The following is a 20,817-nucleotide window of genomic DNA, read 5'->3' as shown; positions in this document are numbered from 1 at the left end:
TGCCCAGCACAGCAGCTGACATACAGTGAGGACTTAATAGATGTTTGAGGGATGGAGGTATCAGGCAGGGGGTTGCACACATCCGTGCATTAATTCGTGTGATGGTTTGCATCACTGGTTCTGGAAGTCAGACGGCCTGGGGTAGTGCTGGGGCTGGGGGCTTCCTGGCCCTGTGTCTGGGCTCCATGAGGATTGCAGAACAGGTGTCTGTGCTGAGCGGCTGCCAGAGGGAGGGCCTGGTTCTGAGCCCCACTGGATAGCAGCTCCCGATGCCTGGACACCCCCCTTTCTCCCTGCAGTGAACCCAGGCGTGAAGCTGCAGTATGCAGACAACATCCGCTGGATCCGGGAAGCCGCCAAGCACCGGCTGGTGAGGACTTGGCCTGGTGGGAAGCAGGGGCGGACCCTCAGCTGCCCTCTCTGAGGTGGGGTGCCGCTTGCCGTGCCCAGGCTGGTAGATGGGAGCCCCGAGATGGTGTCAGTGCACCTGTGAGACAGCTCCGGTGGCAGCCTCCTTGGCCTCCCAGGAAGCGGCAGCAGCATCTCACCCAGCAGGCCGCCAGACGAAGAAGCCCAGAGCCTTTCTAAAGGTGGCCTGGGGCCCTAGGGCACTGACCAGGGTCAGTTAGGGAGTCGCTCACCCAGTTACCCCACAAATAGCTCTCTCAAGTCAGGGCTCCTGGCTTCTTGGCTGTGTGACCTGGGGCAAGTGGCTCAGCCTCTCTGAGCCTCCCGTCTCATCTGTGCAGTGGAGATACTGGAGATGGTGGACACCTGAGCTGTGGGGGCGCGCATGCTTGGAACAGGCCCTCTGGGACAGTCTGTGCACGGGGCATCGCTGGGGTCAGGGTCGAGTAGAGGGCACGCTGCTGCCTCATGTCTGGGGGTGCACTCACAAGCACATAAACACGAATTGAGGCAGTGCCGGCTGGGGACTGCTTTCTACAGACCTGTCAGGAAGGTGTCACAGAGGAGCTGAGTTGTGAGTCTAGCTCCAGATGCTGGGGCATCGGGGAGGAGCGGCCACGTGACCGTCAGGGGAGGCAGAGGACCAGCCAAAGCGCAGGCCGTGAGGCGGCAGCCGGCTTGGTGCGCTGAGGACGAACGGAAAACGGGCAAGTGGCTCACAGGCCAGGCCTCGATGGCCAGACACTACCACCGTGTCCCTAGGGCCAGAGAGGGACACCCTTGAGCACTGCCCCGGGTCCTGGGCTTCTGCCCCCAGCCCCACCCCACCGAACTCCTCCTTGGCCAGGGGTTTGCACCCGTGTTTCAGCCACGAAGCCCCCATGCAACAGAGGGTCTGAGACACCTGCCTTGAACTTGGGGATCTAGGCCATGGGGAGGATGGGGCTGGAGTGGAAACGTGTGGGGCCCAGCCAGAGGCAGCCTGGAGGGGAGAAGAACCCAGCCCTGAGGGAAGGGCACCCGCAGAGCAGGAAGGGACTGGCGGGAGGCGGGGAGGACGGGGTGTGGGGAGCCCTCTGGACGCCGCTCCAAGGATACCTGGGCCGTCTTTCCTGAGTTTAGCTGACGTCCTGTGGAGGTTGTATTCTCCCCACTTACCTCACACTGCCCTTTGCCTCAGGAGCGATGGTGATGGCCGAGGGCTGCCCGTTATTGACATTCTAACTGGGCGCCTTGTAGGGTGTACTCGGCTGAGCTGGCCAGCCTGTGCCAGTTCCTCCTCAAGTTTCTTTTGTCTGGATCCAAGACGTCTGCGAGTCTCTGCGGTGCTGATTTATACTGTCATCCTTCCCACAGGGCTTGTGGCCACTGGTGTGGGAGCAAGGCCAGTAGTTAGCAAGCGTGAGGGCGGAGGAAGCAGCTCAGGTGGCCACGTTGGCCGGCGCCAGGGCCCCGGCTGGGCTCGATTTTCAGGCCCATGGTCGGGGTGTGCTGGCTCCACCACTGGCTCCTGAACCTTACACCCTATTCCGGGATGAGTGGCCAGGCAGCTCAGGGAAACCCCTACATCCTCTTTGGAGAATCCAGGGTTTCTCAGCCTTGGTGCTCCTGACGTTTGGGGCCAAATCATTTCTTTTTTCAATTGTGGCAAAACATACATTACCATAACGTTTTGCATTTTACCCATTTTTAAGGTACAGCTCAGTGGCTTTAAGTACACTTACATTGCATGCACCCGTCACCACCATCTGTCTCCAGACGTTTTCACTTCCCCAAGCTGAAACTCTGTCCCCATGAAACATGACCTCCCTCCCCGCCCCCTCCCCAGCTCCTGGCAGCCACCACTCCTCTAGGGACCTCATGCAGGGGGATCATGCAGGACTTGTCCTTCTGTGACCGGCTTCTTTCACTGAGCATGATGTCCTCAAGGTTCATCCACTCTGTAGCCTGTGTCAGAATTCCCTTCCTTTTCTTTTTTTTCAAAGATTTTATTTGTTTATTCATGAGAATACACAGAGAGAGAGAGAGAGAGAGAGAGAGAGAGGCAGAGACACAGGCAGAGGGAGAAGCAGGCTCCATGCAGGGAGCCCGAAGTGGGACTCCATCCGGGGTCTCCAGGATCACGCCCTGGGCTGTAGGCGGCGCTAAGCTACTGAGCCACAGGGGCTGCCCTCCCTTCCTTTGCAAGGCTGAGTAATATTCCACTGTCTGCATAGAACGTATCTCTTTTGCTTATCTGTTCATCCGTCAATGGACGCCTGGGGTGCTTCCACATTTTAGCTATTGTGAGTAATGCTGCTGTGAACCTGGGGGTGCAATACCTGTGCCAGGGCCTGGGGGCTGAATATGACCTTATCACGGGGGAATGTTGTGGGATGTTTGGCAGTACCACCCCCATGCTGGCAGCACTCAAACGTGTCTCCAGTTGTTGCCACATGTCATCCTGGTTGAGACCACTGTACCACACAAGGATTCCTGGGAGCGACCTGTCTTACCATCCTGAGGGGCTGCATCCTGGTGAGTGTGTCCACAGGTGCTCGGCTGTGCCACCTACCACCCATGTGGTCGTGTGCAGGTCACTCAGCCTCTGTGCCCCAGTTTTCTCATCCATAAAGTGGAACCCAGGATGAGGATTATTAGCACCTTCCTTACACATTCACTAATGGGTGAAGGTGCAGAGTACTTGTAGTTGTGCCAGGCACAATCCAAATTTGCATTAATTATAAAAATAATATTATTTTTATTGGAAGGACTCAAGCAGGGATATGAGGTAACATCCCTAGAGTCAGGATCTTGGAGCCTCCTCCTGGGGTTAACCCTGGAGGCGCTGCATCTCAGAGGGATGTCTGGGGGCCCAGACTGCATGTGGACATGCAGGGAGTTGGCGTGGCAGCCTAGTGGACTGGACATGAGGGCCCACCTCAGGCCCGCAGACCATAGAGCTACCATACACCTTGGGGTCCTCCAGGACCTCCCTAGAGGGGCCCATCTGGCTGCTGGTGGACCTGTTACCCAAGTCACCCATGGCATGTCCCTAGGCCATTGAGGTGCTTCTTCTCTACCTTTTCTCTGCAGGTGGTGGGGTCCCAGGCAAGGATATTGTACTCAGACCAAAAAGGCCGTGTGGCCATCGCTGTGGCCTTCAACCAAGCCATCGCTCGTGGGAAGATCAAGGTGACCAGTCCTGTGCTGCAGGCAGGAGGCCTCCTTGTAGGCTCCTTCTCATCTCTCCCTAAGGCCCCGTGCTCTGTGTTAGTGTCAGAGGAGGGGCAGGTAACTGGGGACCAGGAGTGATAAGGCCTGTTCTCAAACCCAGCCTCTGGTATGTTCCCTGCTGTGTGATCTTGGGCGAGTCAGATGCCCTCTCTGAGCCATCTTCTGTGACAAGAGAATAATATTAACCTCAAAGCCTAGGTATGAGGATCAAGCGAGTCATCAGTTCTTGAATTATCTTTTTTTAAAAATTATATTTTTATAAACCATGACAAACTTCCCTGGCTTTCTCCCACATTCCCCGCAGTCAGCCGGCCCACGTGGAGGACACAGAACTCTGGGCACACTGGTTTGGAGGGCACTCTTGCTTCTGTTCTGTAGGCCCATGCACAGAGTTCTTGCTGGTATCCCCATGTTTGGGAGTGGCAGTGTTAATGATCAGATATGAAAGGGAAATCAGGTTGAAAGAACGTGAAGCCTGTCCTGGTGGCTGGTTCTGGTGGCAGCAAGGACAGCAGCCCCCAGCCCATCTCAGGGAGCGCTTCCAGAGCACCCTGCTCCATGCGCTCCGGAGGATGGGCAGCCTGCCAGGACATCTCTCCAGGCACCCTCATATCCAGGTGTTAGGCCTGGTTGGCACAGAAAGCCATTCATTCTACCTGCTTGATTGAGCACCTCCTCCATGCCAGGTTTGTCCTGAGGTACTGGGGACCAGTGGCAGAGAGCAAAATAGACAGGATCTGGCCTCATCTACTCACTAGGGAAGGGAAACTGATGATGCAGGACAAAGGCATAAATTCAGAGGGAAATGAGATGGTGATGAACATAACAAGAAACTGAATGTGGGTGATGGGGTGGGGTGCTGGCTTAGAGATGTCAAGGAAGGGTGACATGGTGGGGGCAAGTGGTGACTTTGGATGGGTAGGGGTGAATAGGGTGGGGGTGAAGGGGTGGGAATGAGTGGTGACTTTAGATGGGGTAGGGTTGAGTGGTGACCTTAGATGAGGTGGTCAGAACAGACCTTCTGAGTTGCTGGTGAAGAACTGAGACTGAATACCTGGAAGATGCTAGAATGCCTGGGGGTTGGCAGTTCAGAGCACATGTGAAGAGCAAGCTTGGCCTGTTTGTTCAAGGAAAGGAGAAGAGAGCCTCCCATTCAAAGCAAGGGGAGTTTCCCTTCCAGCAAGGCACCTCTTCCTGCACAAGGAGCCCTGTGGACCTGTCCTTAGCCACGGCCCCACTCAGCCTTCACCAGGGCTGTCTGTCTGCCCCTTTTCTTAGAGCGCAGACGCAGGGGAAAGCCCAGCCTCTAGCATACCGCATGCGGATCAGTCCCAGCCTGTCCACTCTCCAGCTCTAGGGCATTGGGCAAGTTTCTTCTCCTCACTGGACCTCACTTTCCTGTCCATGAAATAGGCATACCTCTCTGGATAGAGTTGTCGAGACTGCCCAGGGCACCAACGCAGGCATAGGGCACGGGTGGCCTTCACAGAGAAAGGACCCACCCTGTGAGATCTGTTAGTAGGGATAGGAAGCCATCAGAAACACCTATGCTTCCTCTTGTTGAAGAAGGTCTGTTTCCAGGAAGAGGGACCCAAAGGGCTCCCGGTGTGTGCCGGGAAGCTATGGTGGACACCATTGCTGACATCTCATAACCTTCCCTGCTGCAGGCACCAGTGGTCCTGAGCCGAGACCACCATGACGTGAGTGGCACAGACAGCCCCTTTAGGGAGACCTCCAACATTTATGATGGCTCTGCCTTCTGTGCAGGTGAGGAAGACAAAAAAGTCTAACAAAATTTTGTTAATGTTGGATTTGATTTTGTTTAAAAATCAATAGATTCATTTATTCAGTCATAAGGCTCCAAAAAAAAAAAAATGTTCTGGCATCTGAGAGACTTGGCATTGGGTGACCAGCCCAGCACACAGGTGTTTCTGGGAACTGGGATTTCTGGTTTTAAATTGGGCTAGTGCCAGGCAAAATGGGACAGTTGGATGCCCTAGACTTGGGTGTGCACCTGATCCTGTCACTTGCTGGGCGGTCTTCAGCAAGGCATTTAAAGTCTGAGCCTCAATTTACTCATATGTAAAATGGAAATAATAGCACCTACTTCAGAGATGAAGAATGAAATCAATTAATATCCTGCAGGCAGCACTCAATGAAGATTATCTGCTATGGCTGCTGTTACTCTTCTGCTTCTAAGCCCACTACAGTTATAACCATCACAGAGGCTGCTGGATTCTAGTCCTGGCATAGCTTGCTCATTCCCAGCACTTGGGGGCTCCTTCCATCATGGATGGGATCCCAAGGAAAAGAGGGGGACCATCAGGAACCCCATTTGTATCATTTTTTCAAGGAGTTGATATATTTCATATAAGTTATCAAATTTATAGGTATAAAGTTGTATACCTTTATCTTTTTAATGTCTATGGGGTCAGTTGTGATGTCTCCTCTGTCATTCCTGATATTGGTCATTTGTGTCTTCTTTCCTCTTGATGAGTCTGGCTAGAAATTTATCAACTGTATTGATCTTCCCCCAGAAAGAAGTTTCTAGTCTCATTCATTTTTTTCTATTGCTATTCTGATTCCAAATTCATTGATTTCTGCTCTAATCTTCCTTCTACTGGCTTTGGGTTTAACTTGCTCTTCTTTCTCTGGCTTCATAAAACAGAAGCTGAGGTTACTGATTTGAAATCTTTTTTTTTTTTGACATAAGTATTTAATGCTCTGAATTTTTTAGCTGCTTTAGCTGCATCCTGCAAATTTTTATATATTTTCATTTTCTTTCAGTTCAAAATATTTGTTAATTTCCCATAAGACTTCCTCTTGGATTCATTGGTTACTTGGAGGTATCTTTTTTAATCAATTAATTTAAACTTTTTTTTTTTAGAAAAAGAGGTGTGTGTGTGTGGGGAGGGGCAGAGGGGTAGAGAGAGAAAGAGAGAGAGAGAGAGAGAATCTTAAGCAGGCTTCACTCTCATCATGGAGCTCAAAACAGGGCTCAATCTCATTAACCTGAGATCATGACCTAAGCTGAAATCAAGAGTAGGACATTTAACTGAGCCACCCAGCCACCCCTAGAAGTATCTTTTTAAATTTCTATGTTTCAGGAGATTTTTCAAATACTTTCTTACTGACTTCAGGTTTAATTCCATTATGGTCTGAGAACTTACTTTATATTTGTCTCTTCTTTTAAATTCGTTCAGGGTTGTTTTGTGCCCAGAATATGGTCTATCTTGGTGCATTTGAGAAGAACATATGTTCTGCTGTTATTTGGTGGGTTCTACAGATATCAGTTAGGTCAGGTTGGTTGATAATGCTGTTCTGGTCATCTGGATCCTTACTGATTTTCTGCTTAATTATTCTGCAAATTAGAGAGAGTGGTGAAATCTCCTGTGTTTGCTGATTTGTCTGTCTCTCCTTTCAGGAGTTACCTATCTTTGCTCCAAGTATTTTAAACCTCTGCTGTTAGGGGCGCCTGGGTGCCTCAGAAGTTAAGCATCTGCCTTTGGCTCAGGTCATGATCCCAGGGTCCTGGGATTGAGTCCTGCATTGGACTCCCCACAGAGAGCCTGCTTCCCCCTCTGCCTGTGTCTCTGCCTCTGTGTGTGTGTCTCTCTCATGAATAAATAAATAAAATCTTTAAAAACCAATCAATCAATCCCTGCAGTTAGGTGCATGCTCATTTTGGTTTCTGATATCTTCTTGGAGAACTGACATCTTTATCATTATGTAATGTTCCTCTCTGTCCCTAGTTATATTCCTTGCTCCAACTCCCTGATATTAATATAGTTTATATTCATATCTATGGCCACTTTAACAAGGTACTGCAAACTCAATGGCTTAAAACAACACAAATGTATTCTCTCACAGCTCTGAAGGTCAGAAGCCTAAAATCAGATTCAGTGAGGTAAAGCCAAGACATGGTCGGGCGTGACATCTCAGGAGGCCCGAGGGGAGAATGTTTCCTGGTCTTTATCAGGTTCTAGAGATGCATTTCTCCCATTTCGCTGCCCAGCATAAGGAGGAGAGTGGTCGTAGGATTGTCTCTGATCTTCTCTGGGAGTACCTGCTTGGGTTTTTGGAGGAAGAGCTTGCTAGGACACACACACCCCCTTTTATCTATGTCCCAGGGGCCTCAAGGTTTCAGGCAAGCTTAAGCTTGTCCTTTAGCAATTTGTTAGACACACATGTAAGGTGACGAGCTTGGGTTCTGTTTCCCTGTGCAAGGGCCTGTATCTCCCCAGATCGGAATTACTTAGTTGCTGTGGAGCCTCAGTTCTCTGATTGGGTCAAGGACAGTCATTAATTTGTAGTTTGTCCTCCACCCTTATTGGTTTTGCTTTGTTTTAAAGGTCAAAGTGCCTCTCTTTGGCTCTCTGTATCCATGAGCTAAAATCGGTACCACCACCCCTTTAATTCTTCCATGCTTTCTGCTTCAGGAGCACTTTGGCATTCAGTGCCAGAGTGTAACTATACGGAAGGACTCAGGTACTTGTCACTCCTCTGGCTTTGCTTAGCTCTGCAAACATAAGCTATTGCTGTTTCGAGAGTCTGTCCTTTGTTCCCTATCTCACCTTCAGGCCCCCAGCCCGCCTCATTCAGGGAGTGATGGGTGGTGGCCTCTGTTTCCACAGACATGGCTGTGCAGAACTTCGTGGGAGATGCCTTTCGAGGTGCCACCTGGGTCGCTCTTCATAATGGCGGGGGTGTCGGCTGGTAAGGTTTTTGGAGAACTGGGTGCTGTGGGTGTGGGCTGGTGTAGAGGTCTTGGGAATTCCCTCGTGATCCTGGGCCCTGCCTCCCCTGAGCTCCTTCTGCTAATGGCTTTGCTGTGATGTTCCTCGTGTGAACTGGAAATCACAGGACATGGCCCAGCCACTCTACCTTTCAGGGCCTCACCTGTCACGTGGGACACAAAGGCTGTAAGAACCGTACCTATGCTTATCATCTCAGTTTTCCCTTTGCTTTCACAGATGTTTTCCCAGGAATTCTCAGTGCCATCTTGGGCCAGGGCAGCTGGGCTGGGAGGCGGGAGACCTGGATTCTGGGCTCTCCTGGGGCCCTGGCTTACGGGTCTGCCCTGGCAGGCCTGTTTCTAGTCTGTGCCATGAAGAAATTGGGGTTTGTGGGAGGCTGATAGTTGCCATTCCAATGTGAAGGCAACTATCTGCTATAATTCTGCACCCCTAATTCTAACACGTGGGGGCCTTCCCACACCACCAGGCAATTCTCTGACACAGTCAACTCTATTCTTATACTATCTGCTCAGAGATGGCACCAGATGCCACAGGGTAAGGGCCTGGTCCCACAAGGATGACACCATTTCAGGTGCCAGTTGCAAGTCTAGGTTGTCACCTGTGCATCTGACCGACTGGCTACAAATCAATAGCTTCCCTGGGATCCATTAATTTGCTCAAGCAGCTCACAGAACTCAGGAAACCACTACCCTCACTAGATTACCACTTTATTACAAAGGATAGCAAAGGGTACAAGTCAACAGCCTGATGAAGAGATACATAGGGAGAGACCCCAAACAAAGCATCCTCCGTCCTTGCAGAGTTTGGGGCCTGGCACAGTGGCACGTGGAACTGGTTCCCCAACCTAGACCTTCTCCAAACCTGTCCTTTTAGGTATTCATGGAGGCTTCATTATTTAGGCATGACTGACTAGATTATTGACCCCTGGAATCAACCTCCAGCCCCTCTCCCTCCCTGGAGGCCTGGGAGTGGGACTGAGCATGCCAATCCTGTAATGATAAGGTTGGCTCTGCTGGAAACTAGTACCCACCCCCCACTCCTCAGAGGCCCTCCGAGAGTCACCTCGTTAACATAACAAAGGATGCTTTATTTTATTTATTTATTTATTTATTTTTACGAAGGACACTTTAACCGCTCTCAATGCTGACAAAATTCCAAGTGCTTTAGGAGCTCTGTGCCAGAAATGGGACAAAGACCAAATATTTCTTATTCTAAATCACAATTATCACGTCCACAAATAATAAATGACTAATATTTATCATATACAGGCGATGTGGCAAGCATTCGCTAAAATTTTTGAATCTACTCTCTCACCTAATCTTAGAAGAAAATACATTTTACAGATGAGGAAACTGAGGCACCAGGAGGTTAATGAGCTGCAGCCGACCGACCGAGGCCTGGCCTCTCCTCAGACCTTGGGAAGCTGTCAGGTCTGGGCTCTAGCCAAGGTGGACTGCTAGCCGTGGGGGCAGCAGGGGGTGCTGTGGCTCTGGGGAGGAGGGCAGCTCCTGGCAGGCTCGGAACTGACCTCTGAGCCCGTTCTGGCGAGCGGAGCCGGCCTTGCCCTCCAGGGCCAAGTCCCCAGCACTGGAGCTTCCCAGAGCATTGTGATGGGCAGGCTTCGAGGCCGGAATTCCGAGCTGTAGCCCAGTCAGGCGGCTCTAATGAATGGAAAGTGTGACGGCAGTGCATGTTCTTTCCAATATGTGGGCTGGAGAAAACAGGACGGAGAGTGCCTGGTTGTGGGGCACCTGACATTTTGTCACTGGATTTGCTGAATTGGTGCTGGAGGTGAAGAGGATGAGGTTGGGTCACATGCCCAAGGCCACAGCTGGTGGCAGAGCCAGGATCTGAACCCAGATCTGTCATCCCCCAGGAGTCACCTGTCATTGCCCAGAGCCACAGAGGGCTGGAGGGGTGAGAGCAGAGCTGGCCTCAGAAAGCATCAGTGACATGAGGGCCTTGGGGCAGGACCCCCTGAATAAGGTGCTCCCAAAAGATGGAATGTTCCCCACCAATTCCCAAGTTGCTCCCACCCCCTGGCTCTCCCCACGGTCTGCAGACAGGACTGCGGGAGGGCCACATGCTGGTGCCAACACCTGGATTCTGGCTGTCCCCGGGGGCTCTTTCAGAAAGTGCCTCAAATTCACCTTGGACTCCATCATGCTCACACACCCACATAATTTAATCTGTCCGATACTCCTGCAAGTCTGACTGCGAAATCAGCAGGGGAAAAAATTTCAGCCTCAACCGTTCTGGCTCCAGGAGGAAATATCTTTCAACTTGTCAGCTAATTTTTTTTCTTTGTTCTATACAAATCCATTTCTAAGTTATGAGCTCTGTCTGCTATTTCTTGGTTTGTATTTATTGAGAGAGAGCAGGAGCAGGGGAAAGAGAGACACACTCCTTGCTGAGCAGGGAGCCAGATACAGGACTTGATCCCAGGACCCTGAGATCATGACCTGAGCTGAAGGCAGTTGCTTACCAGACTGAACTACCCAGGTGCCCTTGCTCTCAGTTTTTACATCTATTGTCTCCCTGTTTTAGAGCGCTTACGTTTCCAAGACAGTCCGCATCGGGTGTGTGCTATCTTCCTCTTCCTCTATCTTCTTGGAGCCCCTCTTTCTGGTTGCTTGCTTTTTTTTTTTTTTTAATTTTTATTTATTTATGATAGTCACAGAGAGAGAGAGAGAGAGAGGCAGAGACACAGGCAGAGGGAGAAGCAGGCTCCATGCACCGGGAGCCCGATGTGGGATTCGATCCTGGGTCTCCAGGATCGCGCCCTGGGCCAAAGGCAGGCGCCAAACAGCTGCGCCACCCAGGGATCCCTGCTTTTTTTTTTTTTTAATTGGAGTTCAATTTGCCAACATTTAGCATAACACCCAGTGCTCATCCCACCAAGTGTCCCACTCAGTGCCCATCACCCAGTCACCCCAACCCCCCGCCCACCTCCCCTTCCACTATCCCTTGTTCATTTCCCAGAGTTAGGTGTCACTCATGTTTTGTCACCCTCACTGATATTTTCACTCATTGGTTGCTTGCTTGAAGTCTGTCCTCATGCTGTCTGTCCAGTGGTCCTTGCTGTCTGCTTGTATTTAGAGAGGGCGCCCACACACAGTGTGTGCATGCACCTTTGGGCCATGGGCTGCAGAGCAGGAGAGGTCAGTGGTCAGTCTCTGGTTTTAGGCTGGCTGGTCTGCTCAGTAAATGCAGTTCCCGCCTCCTGTCCTTGTAGAGAGGGTGTGGCCAATTCTGTGAGCTATTGGAAGGGACAGGGCTTCACTGTTGGGTGTTGAGACTTCTCAGTCCATGTTTTCATGGTCCCTCTGTTACCCTCAGATGTTCCTTGTGACCTCACAGCAAGATACAGCCTAGGGAGTCCACATCTTTGAGGAATAAATACATATATTTGGTCTGCCATCCTTATCCTGATACCAACATTTTGTCCTCACTAAGCGATGTCAGAGAGCATCTCAAACTTGCATGTGCATGGGAACCCCTTGGAGAGCTTGTTAAAATGCAGAGTGTGACTGGTAGGTCTGGAGTGGGGCATAGATTTAGCGAATCTGGCTCCTGGTGATGCTGCTTCTGCTGGCCCAAGGATCACTCTAAGTATTCAGGGCTTGTGTTGCTCACTGCACTGTCTGTGCACATAAATCTCCTTGACCCTCCCCCACTCCCCAGTGCAGCAGGGGTGTGTAGTTTTGTGGCAAAATTGAGAGCATGGATTCTGAAGTCAATTTTTCTGCACAAATTTGTTGAGCTTCGTTTTTTATTGACAAAATGGTCATAATAACGCAACTGCTTTATAGGCTGGTGGTGAAGATTAAACAGTGAATGGCTAACGTATACAACGTTACATGCTTCTAGAGTTACATGCTAACTCATCTGACAGCCACAACAGTCCCCTGTAAGAAATAGATGCTATCTAGGTTTCAGAACAAGCTACTTTTGCAGGAGGACTGGGCTAAATGCATGTGCTAACCTGCCAAGAGCTACCTCTAGAGGACCCCGAGCAGTGCCTGGCAGTGGCATGCCTCCGATAAATGTTATCCTTTTTTTTTTTTTTAAGATTTTATTTATTCATTCATGAAAGACAGAGAGAGAGAGAGAGAGAGAGAGAGAGAGAGAGAGAGAGAGAGAGAGAGGGAGAAGCAGGCTCCAGGCAGGGACCCCGATGGGGGACTCAATCCCAGGACCCCGTGATCACACCCTGCGCCAAAGGCAGACGCTCAACTGCTGAGCCACCCAGGTGCCCCCTTAAATGTTGCTTTAGAAGACATACCTTCTCCTTCCCAAGTTAAGAAAAAACATAAAAACATGCTTCTAAACTTTATTTATCATATGCTTTTGACTTTTTCTTCCTTTAGTACATTTGGCATGAATTTTTCTTTATGTGACATAGGGCTCTACTTTTCTGGTTTTCTCAAGGGGACAGCTTGTTGTCCCAACTCCATTTGTGAGCAGCCCCATGTGCTCTGCTGATGGTGATGCTGCCTTTATCGTCTGTCTTCTTGGGCTCAGTGTGCCGAGGTGCCTCCATGGGTAGGGATGGCTGAGGTCACATGGAGCTGAGCGGCTTTGCTCTCTAGCAGTCTGGGCTTCAGGCCCCCAAAACAGAAGATGAAGTTCTAATCTCCAAAAGTCCTCTCTTGTTGAAGGACACACTGAAGTCCTTGCTTGGTGACACTGGCTGGCATCTGCTTTCCTCTCTGTCATCCAACATCAGCCCCTGACAGGTGACCAATGATGACCTTGGATCCACTCGGAGGCTGGTGGATGATGTGACAGGAGCCTGCTGGTTGGCACAGGGCTGCCCAGCTGTGGGCACACACGCTGAGGGCAGGGAAGGGCTCAGCTTCCACACCTGGAGTGGGGTGTACAGCTGGCTCCTGCGGCAGAGGGCTCCCCACCTTCTTGGTGGGAACTGGCTGAAATTGTCAGTAGAGCCCAAACCGGGCAGAGAAGCCCATAGGCCTGAAGGATTAGGGCTGAGGAAGCTAGGTGCACCTTTTGGGTGGAGGAAGGAGAAAGAGCAAATTTGCTGGGAGTTGGGACTGAAAGGCCAGATGCTATGTTCTCAGGAGTTCGCATTGGGCAGTAAAGTCCTGGCAAGTGCCGACCAGTGGGGAGAGCATTTCCTAAGTATGTAACACAAGGGGCTATGAGAGGTGTAGTGATGCTAACTGAGCAGGAACGGCAGCCAGGCCCAGTGTAGGCCTTGATTGTGACACCAGGGGTGAGGATGAGGAGCCAGGAGTGCCAGGAAGGAGAGGGCACTCTCAGCTGATGGCTGGAACTGCAGGGCAAATGTGAGAAGTTGGATGGCATTAGCACGCTTAACTAAGATCACACAACACCTTTTGAAGAAATGAATGAACACGTGGTCATATCATGTCTGTGAGGTGGGGTGATCCAAATGGTACTAAGGGAAATCTGTTCGTTAGAAAACAAATACTGAAAATAAAGGAACTCAGCCTTCAAATCAAGTTATCAGGACCCCAAAATACACCTAAAGCAAGCTGAAAGAAGAGGTAAAGAAAATAAAGAGAGTAAAGAGAAATCTGGGAGGATGACAGTTGAATTGAGCTGCACAAGAGCCCCCCCCCCCCCCCCCCCGCACCGAGGAAGCGTATCTTTATGGGATGCACTCAGAACCGCAGAGAAGGTCACCTATGGGAGGGGACATGGTAGAGGGTCCTGATGGTGAGTGTGGAGTGGATGGGGTAAAGCATGGAGGGGCAAGTGGGGAGTGCAGAGCCCAGTGAGTCCTGCATCCCCAGGCTGGGAGAGGGCCGACGGCTTCCTGGGCTGGAGGGGCCAGCCACACCGCCCTCCTGAGCCAATGCTTCCAATGGGTTTCCAAAATGTGTGTGCACTGCTGTGTGCTCCAGGCAGGGGGCAAGCCTGGAGAGTGACCTGGAAATGTCTCTGCCTCTTGCAGGGGGGAGGTGATCAATGGAGGATTTGGCCTTGTGTTGGACGGGACCCAGGAGGCTGAGCAGAAGGCCAAAATGATGCTCAGCTGGGATGTCTCCAATGGAGTAAGTCACACCCAGGCCTTTCCACTGGCCTTCGCTGCAGACCTGAGAGAGACTCTGCTTCCTTCTTGCCCAGAAAACAGTCCCACTGCTCCTGCTTACTGTTGTCTCCTCTCCAGCTGCTGCTGGATCTCTCCCTGCATTTTTGGGGGCTGTTGCTGGCTCTCTTTTGTGTCTTCCTGCCTCTGACCCTACTCCTCCAGGGCAGCCTCTGTCTGCATGGGGAGGGGGGCTTCTTTCCCAGTGAGAAGATGCTGATGCTGATGCTGAGCTCCTCCTTTTAAAGTGCTTTCTTTCTAGCCTCTCTGAAGTCAGTCAGGTCAGAGTGGGCAGCTCTGCAAGGCCAGGCAGCTGTCACCCTCTCTGGAGTGCACATGTGCGTGTGTCCCCGTGGGGGCCCACTCCTGCCTATGACCACTTCACAGGCCACGAGAAGGGGTGGGGGGCAGTGGTAATGGGGGGATGTGTGCTGGCAGATGGGAGGGTAAGGAGAGGGGTTCTGCATGCAGGAGCCCACACAGCTGGATGTTCGGTCAGGGGGTGAGCATAAGAGAGAGGGTAAGAGGTCCCTGGAGGGGCTAACTCCACAGGGGCGCCCAGCAAGGGGGTAGTCTTCACCCCAAGGGCTGCAAACCAGTGAGGGGAAGGAGGGAGAGGCAAGCATGGCAGCAGGGAGGCCGGGGAAGCCCTGAGGAAGGAGGTGGAGAGAAGGGGAGGACTGGAGAGAGATTCTAAGGCGGAGCTGAGATGGAGGCGGATTCCCTAAGGATGGTTCCCAGACACCTGGCCTGGGGCCCTGGCAAGGAGGCCAGGTCTTTCTTGGACATGGAGTAGGCTGGGTCAAGGGATGGCCGGTCTCAGATGGGAGAGGCGGCTACATAAGCGGTCCAGCCAGGAGAGGGGGGTCTGAGCTGGGGGGCGGGGAGATGCCAGGGCCCCACGCAGCACAAGGAGGGTCCCTGAAGCCAATGAGGGCAGGGACTTGCAGCCCAGCAGCAGGGTGTTCAGACTGACCCCTGCCGGCCCTCTCCCCACCCTGCCACAGGTGGCTCGGCGCTGTTGGGCTGGGAACCAGAAGGCCTACGAGATCATCCGCCAGACGATGCAGGATGATGAGGGCCTGGTGGTGACCCTCCCGCATGAGGTGGCAGATGAGCGTGTGCTCTCACAGGCCCTGCGGCCCTGAGATCCTTGGATCCCTTGTCCCCCCTTCATCCCTATCCCCACCTCACAGCCACACCGCACCTGTCACTATACACCCTGGTCTCCTGGCTTCATGGTTTCACACATGAGCCCTCATCTGGCCTCACAACACCCTGGAGGGTGTGCCGCTACCATGGGCATTTTATTTTACAAACGAGCCAGCAGAGACCAGAAGAGATGGGACCGTTTGTCTGTGACCTCTGGGAACCCTGGAGGGGCAGCGAAAGTCTTATCCAGGCCCAAATCCTCCAGCCCACCACAGAGTTGACTCCAGGATCTTCTGGGGCGGGGGGGTGCATGCCCCAAATACTGGGCATCAATCAAGTCCCTTCAAAGCCCCTGCCATTCCTTCTCCCACCAGGGGAGCAGGGTTTCCTTTGGCCTGGTTTTTATCAACCACTCTGCCTCCTGTCTGCCTTCCAACCACACATACAGTTGCTTTTCGGTCTGCTGGCCTGTCTAGCTGTCACGTTCTTTCTGGACCTTGGTGCCTCCAGCTGTGAACCCAAGGAACATGGCTAAGCCCTGGGCTCAGAGTGCCCAGGGAGGAAGACAGGGATTAGGAAATAAAGGATTAGGAAAGAAAGGAAAGAAGCCATGGAAGGTTCATGGGCAGGGTGGCCATGGATGGGGGTGGGGCTCTGCACTATAGACTCCATGGTACTTTGTGGGGGCGGGGTGGGGGGAGGAGAGAGGAGGGGCACCCCCATGGCTGGCACAGCAAGAAGCTCAAGAAAATGCAGCTCAGTCCCTTCAGAGGGAGTGCCTTCCGGACTCTGCTTGGGACCAGGTGTCCTGCAGGAGTCCTACTGGGCCTGAGGCTGCGTTCTCGCACCCCTCCCTCAGATCCCTGACTCTGGTACTGGCTGGATCCATAGCCCAGTCTCAGATGCAAAGCCCCCAAGCTAAGGGAATTATGTGGTCATGCTTTTCCAGACCTTCCTTTTGGTAGACACCCTTCCCTTTTTAAGGATTCCCCTACTTTTAGGGCTTGACTTCTGGTTGCCTAATGTCCTAATCCTCTGGGGTGCTGCAGGCTTTGGGTGTGAGAGGCTTCCCCCCTGTGACCACCTAGCCCCTTGAGCTGAGACCAAGGCAGGAGAAGGATACAAGGTAGCAGTGGGTGGGGGTGTGAGAGAGTGGGGAGAAAGATCCCCAAAGAGAGCGCTACCCTCTGATGCCAGAGGAGCGTACCCTGGAGTGAGCTCACACAGTGGGACCCAGGCCAATCAGAACAAGCCCCTTTGGGGAGGGGACTTTTAGCTCCTCCCTCCAATCCAGGCAACCTTGGCATCACCCTGCGATCTTAAGGGACCAGGCCTGGGAGATGGGGTTAGGAGGGGGCAGGGGCTGGGGGACTGCTTCCCTGTCCTTAGCAACCAGTGAGACATCCCCTTTCCTTTTTTTAAATCGAGGTATCGTTGACACACAATCTTACATTAGTTTCAGGCATACAACACAGTGATTGGACAAGACTTCCCCTTTCCTTTGTAATTAATTAGGCTTTAGAAATAAAAAGCCAAGACTCAAAACTTTGATTTATTAGTTTATGTTAATTTATTTAATGGAAAAGGATTATACGGGCCAAATGTTGCTTTCTGGAGTCCAGTGTGTGGGTGTGTTTCTTTTATAAAATAAGAATTTCTCTGACAAATACCCACCATTTGCTTCAACGTGGATGGAACTGGAGGGTATTATGCTGAGTGAAATAAGTCAATCGGAGAAGGACAAACAGTGTATGTTCTCATTCATTTGGGGAATATAAATAATAGTGAAAGGGAATATAAGGGAAGGGAGAAGAAATGTGTGGGAAATATCAGAAAGGGAGACAGAACATAAAGACTCCTGAATCTGGGAAACGAACTAAGGGTGATGGAAGGGGAGGAGGGAGGGGGGTGGGGGTGAATGGGTGACTGGCACTGAGGGGGGCACTTGACGGGATGAGCACTGGGTGTTATTCTGTATGTATGTTGGCAAATTGAACACCAATAAAAAATAAATTTATTATTTAAAAAAAATAAAAATAAAAATTTCTCCTAAACTAGTAGGTGGATGTGGGGGCCTGGCAATCCTTAGCTTTTTCCTAATCCTGCCTGCCAGGACCTTGGAGATCATGGCCTCTCTGAACCTCAGTTTTCTTTTTTTTAAAAGATGTTATTTATTCATTCAAGAGAGTCACAGAGAGAGGCAGAGACACAGGCAGAGGGAGAAGCAGGCTCGCTCTGGGAAGCCTGATGCGGGACTCGATCCCAGGACCTGATCACGACCTGAGCCAAAGGCGACACTTAACCGCTGAGCCACCCAGGTGCCCCCAAACCTCAGTTTTCTATGCTATATAACAGAGTGTAACACTTGCATCTCAGCAAAGGACTGTGGTTCTGCTTTATTCTTACCCAGGTTATAAAAAGCAGCCAAGTGAAGGGATGAATCTCCTGCCCCTCTTCTCCTCCCTTCCCACCCCACCTACTGATGTTGAGGCCTGCTCCCTCCCCTGTAAACATCCAGAGCCAAGCAGGGAGTCAGATTGAGTGGCCCTACCACATGTGCGGGCTGTCCAGGCCAGGAGACAACCCCCCCACCCCCGCCCCATGACCTCACTGTGCAAAGCAGGGCACCTTTGACTACACATCTCCCTTTCATTAATTACTGGCATTAACTCAGCCCCTGGAGCTCACTGACAAATGACCACCTTAACAGAGAATTGAGAAAGAGATTGGGGGATGGGTGTCTAAGGAGCCATGCCCCCCCCCCCCCCCCACACCTGCAAAGAGGAGACCAATCTAGCTGGGGTCTGTGTCTTCAACCACTCCGCACTGTTTATGTCCTCCCTAGTGGCCACTTTCTTGTGTCCCGATTTTGTCTGGGCAGTAGTATATGCATTAAAACATAGTTGATTTTCAAAGCTGCTTTGTGATTAGGAGTGACCACTGGCCCTGTCCTGGTCATGAGATGAGGCTGGAAGTCTCAGGACTTCTGAGAAAGTGGATATTCTTTAACAAAAGTGGGCAGGTGAGGCTGGATTGCTTTTTGCCCTAGGTCCTTCCCTCTGCCAGAACCTTGGGTGTGCTGCCTGGAAGCAAAGCAAGCTTGCTGTGACCACAAGGGCCACAGAAGCACATGGAGGATGCCCATGGGAAGGCAGAGCTGCCCTGCCTCTGGGCAGCGTATGGAGCTGCTGTACCAGCCTCGCTGGCTCCACTCCAGACTCTGTCATCCTCACCTGTTAAAGCCATCCCAGGAGGGCTTCTGTCATATGCAGCAAGCTCAGTACTAAATCTCTACATTGACTGTCAACAAGTCTCCATGAAAGCACCCTGGGACATGTATCTGTGTGAACATTCCCTGTTCCTATGGAGAAACAAAGAGGATATGTTCAACGTTAAGACCAGGACAATCTTTCTTTTCCCATCCAGCACCTTCCCTTAAGGACAGCCAGGCAGGGCTCAATGGCCAGCTTCAGGCCATGGCTCAGGTGGCGGCCAGCCATGTGCATGGGCCTCAGACCCCCTCTTGGTTCCATTCCAAGCCATGCCAGCAAGTAGGCAGCTGCCCTGGGTCACAGCCTGCTGCCACCTGCCAGAAGGGACAACTGACATCCAGAATGGGGCCATCACGGGGCTCAGCAGGGAGTTGGGCAGCCTTGGTGTCTGTGGAATGAATGGAGCAGTATGGCCCTTTTGGTCATGTCTCAGGCAGACACAGGAACTGGATGTTTTAAAGGGCTTCTGTGTCCAGTTCAGTCTTTTTTTTTTTTTTTTTTTTTTTTTTTTTTTAAGAAAGCAGAGATGTGTAGTCTACAGTGAGATGTTTTCATCAAAATGATTAAAATAGAAACCAGTTGGCCATGATGGGCACAGGCTTCAGTTGCCCTAAAAATTCAAGATTGTGAATGTAGTCACGGCCTCTCCCTGGGTAGTCCCTGGGAACTCCCTGGGAATCAGATGACTTCCTTCCTGGCTAGCACAAGCCAGTTCAGGAGTGCTCAGCTGAATGATGAGCTCTCTTGCCCCAGGCTTTCCAGTAGCTTCCTCCAAGGAGCATGTGGGGTGGGGGGTGCAGATTTGAGTTGCCCTCTTTAAATATGTTTGGCTTTGTCACCAAATTTTACAAGTTGGAAGATTTCATTTAAATATCAAGATTTTCAGTTTCCTTAAAGAAACCAAGAGATCAGGTGACTGTGCCCTCACCACCTCTGTGTCAGCAATCAGCTGGAGGCTCCTTGGGGCTGGGCTTGTTTTTTCCAGTTTGCCACAGCCCCTACCAGTCCTTTCTACCCGCCAATGGTGAAGCCAAGTGTGCTTGTTGTTCCTTCTTGGGCTTGAGATGCTGGTTTCTTACACTGCTTCCCACTGTGCGTCACCAGCAGGGTCTCTGCTGGGATGTCAGTCTCTGTGTTTTATCATTCTCAATGAACAGAACCAATAGAAGATGTATCTGTACATATATGTGTGTGTGTGTGTGTATATATATATATATATATATATATATAGAGAGAGAGAGAGAGAGAGAGAGAGAGAGAATGCTATAGATGTCTACATATAGATGTTGTTGCTGTATATATTATGGCAGGCTCATGGATCCCTAAGTTAGAGGCCTGGAAAAGCCAGAGGCATAATTCAGTTCAAGTCTGAAGACCTGAGAACCAGGCTCACAGTGGTGTAAATCCCCATTCCAGAGCAGGAAAAGATAAAATGAGGTGTCCCAGCTCAGTGAGCTATGAAACAGGGAACTCCTATTCCTCTGCCTTTGGTCTTTTTAGACCTCAACAGATTGAGATCTCAAGAGATTGCAGATGCCCACCTACTTGCAGAAGAGCCATCCATTTAAATGGGAATCCTGTCTGGAATCACCCTCAGAAACACACCCAGAAACAATGTTTAAAATGGCCCACTGAAATTGATGGGTAAAGTTAACCATCACGGAAATCCCCAATGGAGGTATTTTGATTTATAATAAAAAGTATATATTTGGTCTTCATCCCCATTTCTGGCACAGAGCTCCAAAAACCCTTGGAATTTCCTAACTTAACTGGCAAGAGTGATCAAGGTGTTTTGATATTCATAACAAACTTCTTTCAAGTACATCTGAGTTTATTGTTAATGAGATGACTTTTGGATAATACCTAAGGATGAGGACTGGTTGCCAGCAGAACCAAGGAGTGATGGGAGGGTTGGAACTTCCAGTCCTATATC

General features: G+C 51.1%; 1 protein-coding gene across 2 annotated transcripts in view; it reads left to right on the top strand.

Moving 5' to 3' along the window:
- Nucleotides 1-17,163, top strand: part of UROC1 (urocanate hydratase 1) — a 40,601-nt gene extending 23,438 nt beyond the window's left edge. For both annotated transcript variants that reach the window (XM_038565441.1, XM_038565442.1), the window contains exons 15-20: nucleotides 300-370; nucleotides 3,484-3,582; nucleotides 5,292-5,391; nucleotides 8,259-8,340; nucleotides 14,326-14,425; nucleotides 15,468-17,163. In XM_038565441.1, coding sequence (XP_038421369.1) covers nucleotides 300-370; nucleotides 3,484-3,582; nucleotides 5,292-5,391; nucleotides 8,259-8,340; nucleotides 14,326-14,425; nucleotides 15,468-15,608 — 593 coding nt within the window. In that variant the 3' untranslated portion in view covers nucleotides 15,609-17,163. The remainder of the gene's footprint in view (nucleotides 1-299; nucleotides 371-3,483; nucleotides 3,583-5,291; nucleotides 5,392-8,258; nucleotides 8,341-14,325; nucleotides 14,426-15,467) is intronic.
- Nucleotides 17,164-20,817: the final 3,654 nt, after the last annotated feature.

The sequence above is a fragment of the Canis lupus genome, chromosome 20 (genome assembly GCF_011100685.1).
Source record: "Canis lupus familiaris isolate Mischka breed German Shepherd chromosome 20, alternate assembly UU_Cfam_GSD_1.0, whole genome shotgun sequence".
Lineage (NCBI taxonomy): Eukaryota > Metazoa > Chordata > Mammalia > Carnivora > Canidae > Canis > Canis lupus.
This window is presented reverse-complemented; position numbering and strand designations above follow the sequence as displayed.